Genomic DNA, 16,359 nt, shown 5'->3' on the forward strand with positions numbered 1-16,359 from the left:
ATTCTCTCGGAGGTCTGCCCCAGGGACTGGTGAAGGCTGGTGCTCACAATAAACTCGTAAAGGAACAACACAACATCTTAAAACCTTTCATGAGAGAATCTCCTTTCTAGATTCTCCAAAGAGAAGTAGAAATATCTAAAACTGGTCTATAAGTGACATACCTCAGACTCTCAGCTAAGCTTTCGAGAGTTTAGCGTGAATGGAGATCTAACTTAACAGTTGCTTATGTTTTTAGAAAATGAAAAATCGGGAAAAAAAAAACCCCTCAAACCCTGCAAAGTTTACTCCTGGAGGAATTCTGCGCCATTGCACAAGCGCAGAATTTATGTCCCCTGCAGATTTCTTTGGTTCCCTGCAGAAAAATGACTTTCCCATAGATGAAAATAAGGCTATTACTAGACTAAACTTGGATATAGCAGTGTCAGCCCTGGACTATTAACTGCAGTCTCTGATTGTGCAGTTCTGTGTTCATCTGGGAGGCCATTGGGAGGATAGATGACCCCCACCTAAAAAAAAACAAAACAAGGCTTTAGACAAGGGAATTGGTCCCTCCCTTGTTCCAGTGAGAGAATCTTCAATCTACCTCATCTCAGCAAGTGTTCCCTTTGAAACTGCTGCTCTTGCAGGTTCCTACACATTAGGAGGAGACTTTTTGCTACAGTTTCTGGAGTAGAAAGACTAAGGCCACCATTTCTTGGAAAACCATCCAACTCCAAAAGCTGCTCTTGATTTTCGGGTTTCATGAGTCTGGGAAAATTCCCCTTTGCAACATCCCTCACCTAGATTTCCTATGAGGGGAATTTTTTTTTGGGGGGGGGGCTCCTATCTGGGAGTGAACCACTCAGAAAAAGGGTGCTTAAGATAATATTTATGATTTCCCCAAAGTAAATTAAAATAAACTAGCACTGTCTCATGCTATTGACCATCAAACTTACTCTTCCATTTCCGGCAGATGATTCTTCAGAAATCTGGTATTTGAACAATTGCTAAGAAGTTAAATGTTCAGCATTACTTACAGGAGTAGTTCATGTCCTGGACGTAAGCCTCTACTCTTTTACTCAAAGTTCTGTACCAAGAAGGAAAGTCAATGTCGGCCAGCTCACCAAGACGCATGAAAAACCAAGGGAATGCCGTCTAGATCAGTTAGCCTTTCAGTGTGTTGCAGGGCAGTTTGGAAGCCTATTGATGGCTCTGTTTGCATCCCAGTCCATTTGGAATGTGAAGAGGTGCTATGTGAGCAAGAGATACCCCGAAGTATAGGTTGTGGTCCCCTTATCTCAGAAGTGGGCTAAGTGGCCTCCTTTATGCTCTCCCCTCTGCTGCTGATAGTAAAGATGGTAAATCAGATTGTGAAGGAGCAAGACCACAGTAATTGTAACTGTCTTCTCATTAACTCTCAGGTCTTGGTTCTCAGACCCAATTTAAATGTAACTGGAACCTCCTGTCAAACTTCACACAATGGGGGGCTGATTCTGAGTCAAAATCCAGTGCTGCTTAGCCCATCACCTGGAAAGGAATCAGTCACTCTTTCTGAGAAAGTGATAAACATCCTCCTAGTATCTTGGAGGAGATTCACAGATGTCTGTGTATCACTTGAGGTTTAGATGTTGATGTTACAAGAGATACACATAAGGGACAGTATGCTAAAGCTAAGGATATTCTGGTGTTAGCCTGACCAGTGTACATGTGGACAAGTCAGTGACTTCGGGCATATTGCACTGTAAGGAAATCCATGAGAATCTCTCCTCACCAGCGTATAACAGATGGCTGAGGACCACCATTCTTACCAGTCCTCAGTCAAAACACAAATTCCTGTTATGATCTTGAGCTGCATGCTACAAATCCTAATAAAACTGCCTTTCATCTTCACAGTTGGTAGGTCTCTTCCTCCTCTCCCTGAAAGTATTTTGCTTACTTGCTCCCTCCTGGTACCAAGGGGGTTTTGGAGCTTGGTATGCTCTCAATGAAGTCTGTTATATGCTCCATCAAACATAGTTCTGTAAACTAAGGAGGCCTCTGTCCCCAAGGTAACAGCAATCTTTCTTGTATAATAGGAAGTGGTATTTTTGTCCTGGATGAAGCCAAATATCCTAAGGAAGTAAAATTCATAAGCTCGAGGTAAATAAAGCCTACATAGTAATAAAAGTTTATATAGCAGAGGCATTTGGAGCCTGAGGTACAACTCCTCATTACCACTTACCACTCACTCTGTGGAAAGAGCAATGATTTTTTGGAAAGATCACACACATCTTATTAGAAGGTCTATAAAGCTATTACAGGACCTTCCATCCACATTTTTTCAAACACTGTAGTCGACATCCTCATCCTTGCCGAGGCAGCATTTGGTGGAAGGGTGTTACAGAACAGCGTTCCCCAGTAGCTCTTATGTTCCTTTTCATACCTGCATCGGTAAATTAAACCCTTCCCCGCACCCCCCAGGGATGACTTACTGTTTTCTACATCCCACTGGGAAAATTATCTGACATGGAGAGAACTGAGGGAAAAGTCGGCCTTAACTTCACAGGAAAGGCCTAGAAGTTGGCCTTGCATGTGAATTTTCGTTCTAGGACATTCCATGTTATACAGTCTGACCCTTCCTTGGAGGACTCTGAATGGCATAAATTTTTCACTAAAAAATGCTAGAAGAGTATTAAATTAAAAAGGGGGTTGTTGAATGAAGGGACACGAGACGAAAACAGTTGTCTAGCTCATTTCTTCCTGGTGCAAGGGAACAATGGCTAGTAGGGAGCTGATTACAACTCTTGATTGTACATTGGTCCAGCATCTGGCGCTGACCGACTTCCATTACGTCCTATACCTCCCCCTGGCATGGCTTTAAGCCAGGGCTGGGATCTGGCAAAGGATCCTCATCATCAAGGGATAACACACCAGCAGAAAGTTCCCCTTCACATGGGGAATTGTCCATGGTCCATTTACAGCCAGAATCTGGCCACTTTGCAAAGTGGCCAGACAGGACTGAAGAATCTAAAATAGAGCACATTTTATTGGTATGGCAAAGCATAGTGTACATCAGAGGTGGGCAAACTACGGCCTGCAGCCCTCATCCGGCCCGTGGGACCCTCCTGCCCGGCCCCTGAGCTCCTGGCTGGGGAGGCTAGTCCCCGGCCCCTCCCTCGCAGCCTCAGCGCGCCGCAGTTGCAGAGCCACGGCCTGACCCAGTGCTCTGGGCGGCGCGTCTGTAGCGACGCCAGCCACCGGTGCTCCAGACAATGCGGTAAGGGGGGGCTGGATAGAGGGCCAGGGAAGTCTGGGGTGTGGATAGGTGTCGGGGCGGTCAGAGGGCGGGGAACAGGGGGGATGGATGAGACAAGGGTCCCGGGGGGCAGTCAGGAATTGGGAGGGGGGGTGTAGGATGGGGTGGCAGGGGGCAGTAAGGGGTGGGGGTCGGGATAGGGAGAAGGAGTGGTTGGATGGGGCAGTCAGGAATGAGAGGAGGGGTTGGATAGTGTGGCAGGGGGCAGTCAGGGGTGGGGGGTCTGGGGGTGGTGGATGGGGCAAGAGTCCTGGAGGGGCCATCGGGACAGGGAACAGTGGGAGTTGGATGGGGCAGGAGTCCCAGGGGGGCCGTCAGGTGGCAAGAAGCAGGGGGGGTTGGATGGGGGCAGGGGCTGGGCCACCCTAGCTGTTTGGGGAGACACAAGCTTCCCTAACCAGCCCTCCATACAATTTTGGAAACCCGATGTGGCCCTCGGACCAAAAAGTTTTCCTGCCCCGGTGTATATCCAGGCAGATTATAAAGTACATGCAACTTCTCTCTTATGCCAGCTTTTGGCAGGAAACTCTACTGACCCTATGGAGTTACTCCTGGTTTCTAATAGTGTACGTGAGGGTGAATTAACCTGTGAGCTTGTCAGTAATGTCAAAAACCGAGACTTGAATATTTTGATGATATGCAAGTTGATCTAATTGGATAGAGACCAACTTGTGCATTCTAGGGAAATGATACCCTGATTTTCACACCTCCAAAACACAGTGCAGAAAATGCCACTCAGCTGGGCAAACTAGCTGCCTTTTTTAGGCTTTATCTGGACAGAAATTTAAAGGTACTATGTTGGAGCACGTTAGTTAACTTACTCTAAAACCTAAACTTCTAGTCTAGTCAAGACCAGACAAATTAAAACTTAAACTCAACCCTTTTAGCATATGCTAAAGTATAGCTTGCCATGTCTTGACTCGAGTTTTTAAGGGTTTTAATTAGACTTAGCTGACTAACATGATCCAACATTACACCTTGAAATCCTAGTCTAGACAAAGCCACGGTGTGGAGGAATCAGCGTAATATTCCTCCCTTGACTCAACAGCGATTCTCTCCCCTCCACCCCTTCCTCTCAAAAAAAATTAACATGTCATATACACAGCATCTGCAGTGTTATTTTAATTACCAGACATTGTCTGTAGTATTTATATTTATATATATATATATTTATATTTATATTTGTTGTGAGAATGAAGAGAAAATATAATGCCTTATTTTGTTTATATAAAGATTCTTTTAAACACTTCTCTCCATGATGTCTAGTTGTTGACAGTACACTTCACGTCTATATACTCATTTTACTTTTGTTTTTTCAGAAACTATGAAAATTTGGTCTACATGCTGTTAGATTGCATGAATCAAAGAAATCTGTAAGTTTGCCTTTCTCCGTGAACTTTTTTGTGTGCTAGTTTTTCTAAATTAAAAAAATGCACAGTAAAATAGATAGCTTCGATAACTGGAAATGACATATGCAGCCTTTCCTGTACAGGACTGGTTAAAATGCAGTTTAGATCAGTAGTGATCAAAAAGTTGTACTGTCTGACATCTCATACATGAAACGTGTTTGGCCTTCGCCTACTTCTGATGGACAAGAACCAACATCAAATGGAATGGATATAGGGAGACAGAAGGGCCATTTGTAGGGTTGTTCAACTCTCCCTCCCAATTGAACAGGGAAGTGTCAGGTCAATATGAGGAATCTTGCATTGCTGCCATCCACCCGATTCCTGTACTATAGGTGAATGCAGTAATTAGTTGTTGTTGTTTTCAATACCTCTGTCCATTTCTAACAATTTTTGAGTACAATTATTTATCTAGCATAAAGATGGCAATGAAGTGCAAGTACTTTTAAATTACTATTAACCAGGTATATTATTTTTAAAATACTACCAGCTAAATAAAGATATGTGAGGTCTAATTCTCAGTTGCATTAAGGTAATTTTACACCAGTCTAACTGTAAAGAGCCTTCAATGGATGCAATTTGCACTCACTTCAAGGCCCATTTTCTTTCCCCAAGTGATGTAGACAGGCCTTCTCTTAATAAGACTGATGCCCGTACAGCATGGTTATGGAATAGAACATTAGTTTTATGGTGGTTAGATACCCCTTCTTAACAGATGGTTTTTTGCTTTTAGGTATATTTTTATAACCTTTTTTGAACAACAGCATCACATACAGCACTCCACTATTCATTGTATATGTTGTTTTTTTTAGCCCCTGGAAGTTTGAACACATAGGCATTGGCTTTCTGTCTCTCCTCCTGAGGGATGATAGGGTACTACCTGTCCGTGCCATAAGATTCTTTGTGCAGTGTCTCAACCACGACGCAATAGTGGTTCGCAAGGTAAAGATGGCAAACTGATTAAAATTTCTTTTGCTTTGTCAATCCCTGATCAAATGGTGTTGGTGGTTGTTTGTTATTTAGAGACTCCAGTTGGGGAGCAGAGCCCTGTTTATACATACAAAAGTACATCCCTCAAATTGCATATGATTTTGGGAGTCCTATGACAATGGCAGTTGATCTGAGGGCTTTTGAATGAGCAAAAATGTGTACTATTAATTTTGTTTATCCTGCTTGTCAGTGAGACTTGGACACTCTTTCAGCATTGTGGGAGATTGGGGGGGAAGAGGAAACTAGACGGCAGGCTTTGTGCTATGCACACCATGTGAAAGAGGTTTAATTCTATGTCTCATGCAGTGTTCCCTCTAATTTTTCCCATGTATGTGCAGAATGAATTTTGTTATGTGCACCAGTGTGGAGGTGATGTGTGACACATAACAAAATTCATGTGGCGGCGTGTGGGGCTGAGGGGTTTGGAGCGTGGGAGGGGACTCAGGGCTGGGGCAGAGGGTGGATTGGGGAGCTGAGGGCTCCAGATGGGGGTGTGGGCCCTGGGGTGGGGCCAGGGATGAGGGGCTTAGGGCTGGGGCAGAGAGTTGCGGTGGGGGGTGTGAGGGCGAGGGCTCCAGCCAGGGATAAGGGGTTTGAGATGCAGGAGGGGTCTCTGGGCTGGTGCAAGAGGTTGGGATCTGGGGGGAGTGAGGGCTCCGGCTGGGGGTGTCGCCTCTGGGGTGGGGACAGGGGTTGGGGTGCAGGCTGCCTGGACCTACAGTGGGGAGAGAGGGCTTACAGCGGTAGCTTCAGGGCTGGGGCTGCTGCTGCGGGATAAGCACCTCTCCCCTGGCCACAGCAGATCCAGGGCTGGGTTGGGGCAGGGGAAAGGGCTCCTCTCCCCTCTGAGGCAGGTCTGGGGGCTGGGGGAGAGGCATCTCTCCCCACCACAGCCCTGAGTGCCTGCATGGCGCTTAATAGGTTGCTGCGCGGCCATGCAGCGTAGAGGGAATTTAGGTCTCATGTTCTCTGTGATGAGGGGCCTGAGATGACTGGAGGAATTAATCTCATCTGCTGGTGTGACTAAGTGCCACGTGATGATGTTGACTGACTTTTTAAAGGGAGTGCCATTCACCTGGGAGGATGAGTGACTATGATCTGAATGACTAGACAAATCCTTGCACTGAAAATGTGAAATCCTCATTCTCCTTTTCAGATGGGGATCTCAGCTGTTGCTGGCATCCTCAAACAGTTGAAGAGAGCCCACAAAAAGGTGTCCATCTGCCCTTATGAAGTCAGTAAGTGTTTAATGAGAGATTTTAGATCTTAAATACCTAAATTTATCCTGAATCTTTTAGGAAATATATTTTCCCACCTACCTTACTAATAGAAAACACATGTTCTCTGTTATTATGGTATAAACAAAATGGGTAACCTAACTAAAACATTTTTCACTTGCCTTTAAAACAAAATGTGTTCACATCTCACAAGTAGATGTGTACTTGTAGTTTATTCAGCTGGTTGTAGGGAGGGTTGTGTGTGTGTGTACACATTTTATATATAGACACAGGGCCTGATCCTTCCCCCTTTGAAGACAATGGGAGTCTTGCAATTAACTTGAATGAGAACAAAATCAGACTTGCATATACTAATAGGTGCCTCTGCTTTCTGTTCATTCCTTATTCTTTTTATGATCCAGATTATGATGAACACTATGTATAAACAAATATTAAATAACACTTTTTTTATATTATTTCTGAATTTGTCAGTGTGACAGATGACTTTTCTTGGTTACGTGAGTCCTATGAACCCAACATTTAGTTATTGTAAAGGTAAACCATTTTAAACCCGAGTTCAGGATGCTCTTTCCCTTTTTGTACATGCATACATTACAAATAGGAACAGGCAGAAAACTTCACCTGCCCCTTAAACAAGACCTCACAGGCTCAAGTGTTGTTTAAGTCATTTTCACTACAGAATTTCAGTCTGCTGTTTTGGCTCTTCTCGATGGTGCATCACACATGAAGGAAAAATCAAATCTCTTCTTAATATTAGTAGGGGTTAGTTAAAGTTGTAAATCTTGTGATTTAATAGTATCTTTGTAACAAATTTTCTTGGTTTAAAAAATTGATGTGTGAACAAATTGTCTCCCTACTTCAAACTGCATGCTTATCCCTTTCTCTATTGCACTACCTGTAACCAAAACCTTCCTAAAAACTAGATATAGAAAATGAACTGGAAGCTGGAAGAGAAACGTGAGCAGAACTCCTGGAGGATGAGCAGCATTCAAAAAAGTATTTGGAAGAAAATATTTTTGTCTTTTGAACTAAACACCCAAACAAGCTTTACAGATACCAGTCCCGTCTAGACTAGACTTCTTGGTTGTGTTGTACCTTGATTGTAAGCACAAGTATGTGCTCCATGACTAAGGTTGCCACTGTACATGTTTTCCCAGGGTCATCAATTTTTTTTTGACGTAGCAGTTCCAGGCAGTCTTTAAGTCGTGCGGCTCTTGTAGGCGCTCTGTCAAGTTGTGATCCGCCCACGGATTGTCTGCGCTGCTTGGGAGAAACCATATCAGCAAAAGGTACAAGGTCTGCAAGTCTTTCAAGCCCCGGACTAAAAAAGAAAGGGACATTAGGCTCCGGGCCATCCTGATGGAGTTGGCGCTGGCCCCAACCCCGGCACGCTGCTCCAAATGGGTACCCGGCACCATGGCGTCAGTACATGGAGACCCTCCGGGTACCATCATCCAGTTGGCACCACTCCCTGTCCACGGGGTATGCCAACAGGACCAGAAAGACTCCCTCTTTGCAACGACACCAAGGGAAGTCTGGGACAGAGGCTAGGCCCATGTTGGGTAGTCCTCGATCCCCATCGGGCTCTACGCCTCTGACTCCGTGTTGAGCAGAGTAGCCCGGCCCTTTTGGAGCAGGCCTCTCCGGAAGTCCAGATGCCATCTACGCCCGAAGCCCTCCAGGCAGCCAGAGACGTCATGTCCATGCCAGTGCCTGGAGCTCCGCCAATGTCGGCCCCATGCTCCAGAGGCAAGCCGCCGCTGGATCACCACAGTCACCACCTTCCCGGTGCTGGTTTCAGTCCAGGGAATGTTCCCGATACTGCTCACCACTCAGCAACCATTCAGGGCTCAGTCCATGTGGATCACCCTCAACACCAGCCAGACTGTCTGGATAGGTGCCGTCCGACTGGGACTCCCGGCACCGCTCTTCTTGGTGAAGCGAATATCAACAGGACCATGGCGGACGTCGCCAATGGTCCTCGTCTCGCAGGAGATACCGCAGTTTGTCGCGGCACGATCGTCGACATTGTTCCCGCTCAGACTCCCATTCCAGGTCTCTGCCAAAGCACCATAGCCCCGGGTGTCGATTGCCGTCGTCTCGCCGACATGGGTCCGTCTGTCGAGGCCGTTTGCGGAGCAGCTACAACTGTCTGTGCCACTCCTCCGCATCAAGATCGAGGTCCCATGGCCGATTTAGATCCCGGCACCGCCGATTCTTCTGGTCCAGAGGCAGCAGTGGATCATACGCCAACCCAGCCTCCCCTCAGAGCCGCCCCTCTACAGACCAAACTAGCCAGCCCGAACAGCTGGCCCCGCCGGTGCTTCAGCAAGCACAATGGCACCAAGCGTCGTGGCTGGCCCAGTGGTACCAGTGGGCACTGTGGCCTCTGGCGCAGCCCCCGCTGGAGGCTGTCTCGGTGGCCGGGGCCTCGGAAGCACTGTCCACTTCCACCTTTAGACCATCAGAAAAAAGGTCAGTGGGACCTGTGTCCTCTGTCCCATGCCCGGAGTCCAATCAGGTCGTGGATCCTCCGGTGCCAGACGATACCCAAAGCACCGCACCGGCCTCACCCTGTCTGGAGGAGCTGATTGCGGCCTCTCCCCCCGCCCCTCCCCCCATCCCGCAGGAGGACTACCGGGCCCACCAAGACCTCCTAAAAAGGATGGCAGTGAGCCTTCAACTCCCGGCTGAGGAGATGAAAGAGCCCTCAGACTCTCTGTTCAATGTGCTGCCCCTTCAGCACTGAGCTGGGTGGCCTTGCCACTCCATGAAGGGGTGGCAAGAATTTCAAATGCCCTGTGGCAAACACCAGCCTCGTTGGCTCCCATCTCTAAAAAGGAGGAGCGCAAGTACTTTGTACCCATGAAGGGACACGAGTATCTGTATACCTACCCGACGCCCAACTCCTTGGTGGTCGAGTCGGTCAACCATAGGGAGCAGCAGGGGTAACCAGCCCTGACCCCCAAGAACAAAGATTCTCGGAGGCTGGATGCTTTTGGGAGAAAAGTTTATTAGGTGTCAAGCTTTCAGCTATGAGTAGCAAACCATCAGGCTCTCTTGGGTCACTACGAGTTTAACCTCTAGGAATCCCTCCACAAGTTTCCCAGGATTCCCTCTGGAAGCATGATAAGAAGGAGTTTAAGGTGCTCATGGAGAAAGGGGGGGTGGCTGAAAGGGCATGCAGCAGACATGGGCATCCCTGCTTCGGATGCAGCAGACACGGCCACACCGTCCATGGCCTCAGCGGTGTCCATGAGACAAGTGTCATGGCTTCTTCTCTCTGGGCTCTCCAGCGAAGCGCAGTCGTCAATGCAGGATCTCCCCTTCTACGGGAAGGCTCTGTTTGCTGAGGAAACAGACACAAGGCTACAGGGCATGAAAGACTCCCACACAACCCTGCAGACCTTGGGCCTCTATGTCCCTTCTCCAGCAAAACCCAAGTTCAAGTCACAGCAGGCTCCCACCCAGGCCGCCCTCCCGAAGTACAAGGCCGCCCACAAGAAGCAGTGGGACTATAGAAAGTGCCCGCAACGGCAATCCCGGCCTGCCCCCCAGCCTGGGTCTTCTAAGGTCAAGCAGGTGGTCAAAAGGTGTTTTTGACGGGATGGTCGGAGTTCTCAACAGAGACCTACCCCCCAATAAAGCTCCCTTTCTCCAGTTGGTTGTGTGCTTTCCTCCCGGAATGGTCGCTGCTCACCTCGGACTGATGGGTCCTCAACACCATCTCCCAAGGTTACACCCTTCAGTTTACCTCCTCCCCACCCAACTGCCCTCTGCCCCCATCCCTCATGGGGGACTCCTCTCACGAGGCTTTGCTCAAGCAGGAGGTGGGTCGGCTCCTGGACCTACGAGCTATAGAGGCAGTGCCCAAGGAGTTCTTGGGCAAGGGGTATTACTCCCAGTATTTCCTTATCCCGAAGGCCAAAGGGGGACTCAGATCTATCATGGACCTGTGAGGCCTGAACCACTACATGGTGAAACTCAAGTTCCACATGGTTTCCCTGGCCTCCATCATTCCCTCCCTGGATCCCGGAGACTGGTACGCTCCCCTAGATCTACAGGACGTGTACTTCCACACCCACATATTCGAGGAGCACAGACGCTTCCTCCGTTTCATGCTGAGACAGTCACACTACCAATTCACGGTCCTACTGTTCAGTCTGTCCACTGCCCTCAGGGTCTTTACAAAGTGTATGACGGTGGTAGCGGCCTACGTCAGACGCCAGGGGGTCCAAATATTCCTATATCTGGACAACTGGCTAGTCCAAAGCACCTCCCGGTTGCAGGTGAGGGATCATGTGGCGCTCCAGTCCACATGTACTTCCCTGGGCCTGTTAATAAACAACGCCAAGTCCATGTTGGTCCCGGTCCAACGCATAGAGTTTATCGGGGTGCTACTGGACGCAACGTTGGCCAGGGCTTCTCTTCCACCGGACAAGTTCGAGATCCTGAAAGGGCTCATTGACTCGGTCACAAAGTTCCCAGTAACAATAGCCAGGGCTTGCCTGCAACTGCTGGGTCACATGTCTGCGTGCACATATGTGGTCCATCACGCCAGACTCAGAATGAGGCCTCTCCAGCTCTGGGTGGCCTCGCAGTTCTCCCAGGCCATGGACAGAATGGACAAAGTCCTCACCATGCCAAACTCGGTGATCACCTCCCTGCGGTGGTGGTCCTCCCCAAATAACATGCTCCAAGGGGTCCTGTTCAGGGACAGGGCCCCATTGTTGAAGCTGGTGTCAGATGCATCGGACCTGGGTTGGGGGGCCCATGTGGAGAACTTTCAGACCCAAGGCCTGTGGTCTCTACGAGATCTACCCCTTCATATAAACATCAAGGAACTCAGAGTGGTGCGACTGGTGTGTATGGCCTTCCACTCGCACCTGGAGGGCCAGGTAGTCAGGGTCCTCACAGACAACACAGCCTCGATGTTCTATATCAACAGGCAAGGCGGGGCCCGATCCTCTGTCCTCTGCCACGAAGCTCTCAGTCTATGGGACTTCTGTATAGCCCATGACATCTACCTAAAAGCCTTCCTCCTCCTGGAATGTGAGGGCAGATCACTTGAGCAGGGATTTTTCCTCTCAGCACGAGTGGTCTCTACACCCGGAAGTGGCTCACCCACTCTTCTGAAGGTGGGGTACTCCCCAGGTGGACCTATTTGTGACCCGGCAGAACCGACGATGCCCCCGGTTCTGCTCTGGGGGGGCCTAGGGAGGGGCGCTATCTCCGATGCCTTTACCCTGTCCTGGTCAGGCCAGCTCCTCTATGCCTTTCCCCCGTTCCCTTTGATCAGCAGGGCCCTGGAGAAAATAAAGACGGACAAAGCCAAGGTCCTTCTCATTGTCCCGGCGTGGCCCAGGCAGCACTGGCATGGGACCCTCTCGGGGCTGGCGGTCGCTCCGCCATGGCAGTTGCTACTCCACCCGGACCTGCTCTCTGAGGACCAGGGCCGCCTCCTCCATCCCAACCTAGCAACGCTTCACCTCACGGCATGGCTGCTCCGTGGCTAGGTGGCGAGGAAAGTGCATGCTTGGAACAGGTTCAGTGCATCCTCCTCGAAAATAGACAGCCCTCCACTCGCAGCTCCTATGTGGCAAAGTGGTCTCGGTTTTTGAGGTGGGCAGCAGACTAGGGTGTTTCCCCGATGGCCACCCCTATCTAGCTTATCCTTGATTACCTCCTCCACCTGAGGGTACCTCCTGGCACCCTCGTCAGTCAGGGTACACTTGGCGACCATATCGGTCTTTCATCCCCCAGTGCAAGGGCATATGGTGTTTTCCCATGCTATGACCAGCCGGTTCCTTAAGGGTTTGGACCATCTCTACCCATATTCTAAGCCCCTGGTTCCACAGTGGGACCTAAACCTGGTGCTGGCTTATCTCACGGGGGTCCCATTTGAACCACTGGCCACATGTTCCTGGTCTCACCTCTCGTGGAAGATGGCCTTCCTGATAGCTATCACGTTGGCCATGAGGGTCTCGGAGCTAAGGGCCCTAACCTCCGAACCACCGTATTCAGTCTTTCATAAAGACAAGGTCCAGCTCCGCCCACACCCCACGTTCCTCCCAAAGGTGGTCTCCACCTACCACATGGGTCAGGACATTTTTCTGCCAGTCCTCTGCCCCAAGCCTCACACAACTAGTGAGGAATGCTGTCTCCACACGCTCGACATGAGGCGAGCTCTGGCTTTCTACCTCGAGCGGACCAAGCTGTGCAGAAAGTCTTCGCAACCGTTCGTCGCCTTGGCTGAGCACGCGAAGGGTCAGCCGATTTCCACTCAGCAGTTTTCTAAGTGGATCACTTCGTGCATCCGTTCCTGTTATGAGCTGGTGGGGGTTCCGCTGCTGCCCATTGTGAGGGCACACTCAACTCGGGCGCAGGCCTCGTCGGCTGCCTTCGTGGCCCACATCCCCATCCAGGACATTTGTAGGGCCACCATGTGGTCTTCAGTTCACACATTCACCTCGCACTATGTGATCGTCTCCCAGGCCGAGAATGATGCCAGGTTTGTCAGGGCGGTACTCCATCCCGAGAACTTGTGAACTCCTACCCACCTCCAACAGATATAGCTTGGAATCACCTATTGTGGAATACACATGAACAATCACTTGAAGAAGAAAAGACAAGTTACCTTTTCTGTGACTCGTGTTCTTCGAGATGTGTTGCTCATGTCTATTCCACATCCCACCCTCCTTCCCCTCTGTCGGAGTTGTTTGGCAAGAAGAAATTGAGGGTGGGGGGAGCACGCAGCTCCCCATATACCGCACCATGGAGGTGCCACTCCAGGGGTCGCTAGGGCACTCCCCCCATGTGTACTGCTAGGGGAAAAACTTCTGGCACCGGTGCATGTGGCGAGTGTGCACACCTATTGTGGAATAGATATGAATAATACATCTCAAACACCAGTTACAGAAAAGGTAACTGTCTTTTCTTGAAATGGCTCTCTCATGAAAAAGCTGACAGTAAATAACTGTGTGGGTATGTTAACAAATATGGGCTTGTGAACAAATCTGATATAACATTAATACATCTTTAAAAATAGGTGGAGTCCCCAAGCCTTCCAGCATTCAGGCTGGTGACAGACCTGATAACCAGTGGCTGCATTTCGATAGTGAAAGTTTACCAAAGACTAAACAAGCTTGGGAGTCGTGTTGTTTTGTGGAGAAAACACACTGGGGATACTATACCTGGCCTCAGTGAGTACTATTAAATTATGTGCATTGGGGGCAAAATTGTATAAGAAAAACAGAAGGTTTGACTAATACTGTTGAAGTTAAAGGGACACTATTGGGTCAAAAATAATATTTTTAATTTTCTTAACTATAATTAAAACTGAAAATTTTAAAAATCCATTTTCCTTCTTCTTTGTGTTACTTGTTTACTTTTTGTACTTCTCCTGGCTTGGACAATGAAAATAGTCTCCATTTCTATGTTTATTGCAAATCCGTTTCCAGCCAATTGTGATATGAGCTTTTTGTGTGCTGCAAACATTGTGGGGAATATTTTTTGTTTAACTATTTCTGTTGGAATTGCATCTGTTGGTCTTGGATTTTGTAAAAGCTTGTTTTACAATCAATCATTAAAAAAATATTGGGAGGCTAAATTTGCCCCAATGATGCCCTTTTTTAACACTAGGTTTCAGAAGTGTTTATGATTGTCATCAAATTAAGCTTTTGTCACATGCTATGAAAGTATATAGGAGAAGATTACTGAAAAGCGTGTATATGGGATGGGGGGGTTGAAATGTGATAGGGTCAGTATGGATTCATGCTGGGAAGGAACACAATTAGTGACATATTTGCTCTATTTAATCCTCATTGAGAAGTTCAGAGAAAAGAGACAGCAACTGGGTTTGTTCTTTGTGGACTTGAAGAAGGCATACACTCATCTGATTAGAGTAAAATTTGTGACAGAGGTGTGCCAGAAAGTTATGTCCATCTAAACCAGGATATGTATGATGTAGTGATTACCGTAGTCAAAACTAAATGGGGCTACCATAGAGAATTTCCAGTAAACATTGGCCTACTCTGCGCATCAGCATTGAGCCCCTTTTTATTTGCAATTGTTATGGACATGATGAGAATATACAAAGGGAACCGCTTTGGAACATGATGTTTGCTGATGACATAGTAATATGTACAGAAGATTGTGAAACCTGGCAAGCCAATTTTGAACAGTGGCGGCATAGTTTTGAGCAGGTGGGGCTTAGCGTCGGTGTCGGTAAGACTGAGGATATGATGAATGAGGGAAAAGGACTCAACATAGAGGATATTGCAGGCAGAGAGATTAGAAGAGTAAAACAATATAAATACCTAGGATTACTTGTTGTTGACGATAGTTCCCTCATGAGTGATGCCCAGCATTACACTAAAGCTGTATGGTGCAAACGGTGGGAGCTGACCCCAGTTCTCTGTGACAAAAAAATGCCGTTAAAGTGTAGAAAACTGTATTTGACCCATCTTAATGTAGAGAAGAGAAACTTAACCAGTCACAAGAAGATAAATCAGTATGCTGTCCATCACAGAAATGAAGATGTCAGGATGGTCAGATGGTTGGACACTTCAAGATAGAGATCAGAACGAGGTTGTAAGTGGCCTAATGTGGGTTGCTCCGGTTGAAGACAAGTTTAGGGAGGCTATTTATACATTGGTATGGGCATATCCAACAGAGACCAGAGTGTTAAAAAAGTAGGATGGCTCTTGCAGTGATTATGGATGGAAGAGACCCAAATGGGAGACCAAAGACTCTTTACAAGGGCTGAATATCAGCAGATGTCAAAGAGATCAGTCTGCACAACAGCCTGGTTTACAATCGTGTTTTGGAAGAAGGCTATAAGTGTCACCAACCCCAAATAGTGGAGGCAAGAGAGAAGATGGTTTCAAAAGTGTTTAAGATATTAGAAATTTGCTTTAGATTTTGGTGTTTGAGTCCACAGATTTAATTTGATATCAGTATATAGAATGTCGAGAATTAGCGGAATTGTTTTTTGTTCTTTCATTTATTTTGAAAGTAATGCTAATATATATTTCCTCTAATATTTAGAAATATGGTAGTTTATGCTTCTGCTGAGCAACAACCAAAGCTTGGGAGGAGGAGAGAGGAGTTGGTAGAGGTAAGCATGCTAGGATTTTTTTTTTTTTTTTTTTTTTGAGAGTCTGGATTGTTCTGATTCAAGACTGGCACAGATTATTTGTGACTTTTAAGTCATTAGAGCACTGAACAATCATCAAGATAATGTTTGAAATAAGTTGATGGCCACATTGAATGGCTAATTACTAGGGCTGTCAATCATAGTTAATGCATACAATTAACTCAAAATAAATTAATGTGTTAATCACACACCAGGGCGCCATGCTTAGGGTGGTGCCGCTGCCTGCCTTCTCCCCCTGCCACCCTGCTCCACTGCTGCTCCCATCTCCTCCTTCCCTCCCCCATGGAGCTGCCT

General features: G+C 47.6%; 1 protein-coding gene across 4 annotated transcripts in view; it reads left to right on the plus strand.

Moving 5' to 3' along the window:
• The window catches only part of PSME4 (proteasome activator subunit 4), a 228,156-nt gene that overhangs the window by 145,324 nt on the left and 66,473 nt on the right, over positions 1-16,359 (plus strand). For all 4 annotated transcript variants that reach the window (XM_038397749.2, XM_043511903.1, XM_043511904.1 and 1 more), the window contains 5 exons: positions 4,594-4,647; positions 5,493-5,622; positions 6,827-6,908; positions 13,957-14,110; positions 15,957-16,026. In XM_038397749.2, coding sequence (XP_038253677.1) covers positions 4,594-4,647; positions 5,493-5,622; positions 6,827-6,908; positions 13,957-14,110; positions 15,957-16,026 — 490 coding nt within the window. The remainder of the gene's footprint in view (positions 1-4,593; positions 4,648-5,492; positions 5,623-6,826; positions 6,909-13,956; positions 14,111-15,956; positions 16,027-16,359) is intronic.

The sequence above is a fragment of the Dermochelys coriacea genome, chromosome 3 (genome assembly GCF_009764565.3).
Source record: "Dermochelys coriacea isolate rDerCor1 chromosome 3, rDerCor1.pri.v4, whole genome shotgun sequence".
In the NCBI taxonomy this organism is placed as follows: domain Eukaryota; kingdom Metazoa; phylum Chordata; order Testudines; family Dermochelyidae; genus Dermochelys; species Dermochelys coriacea.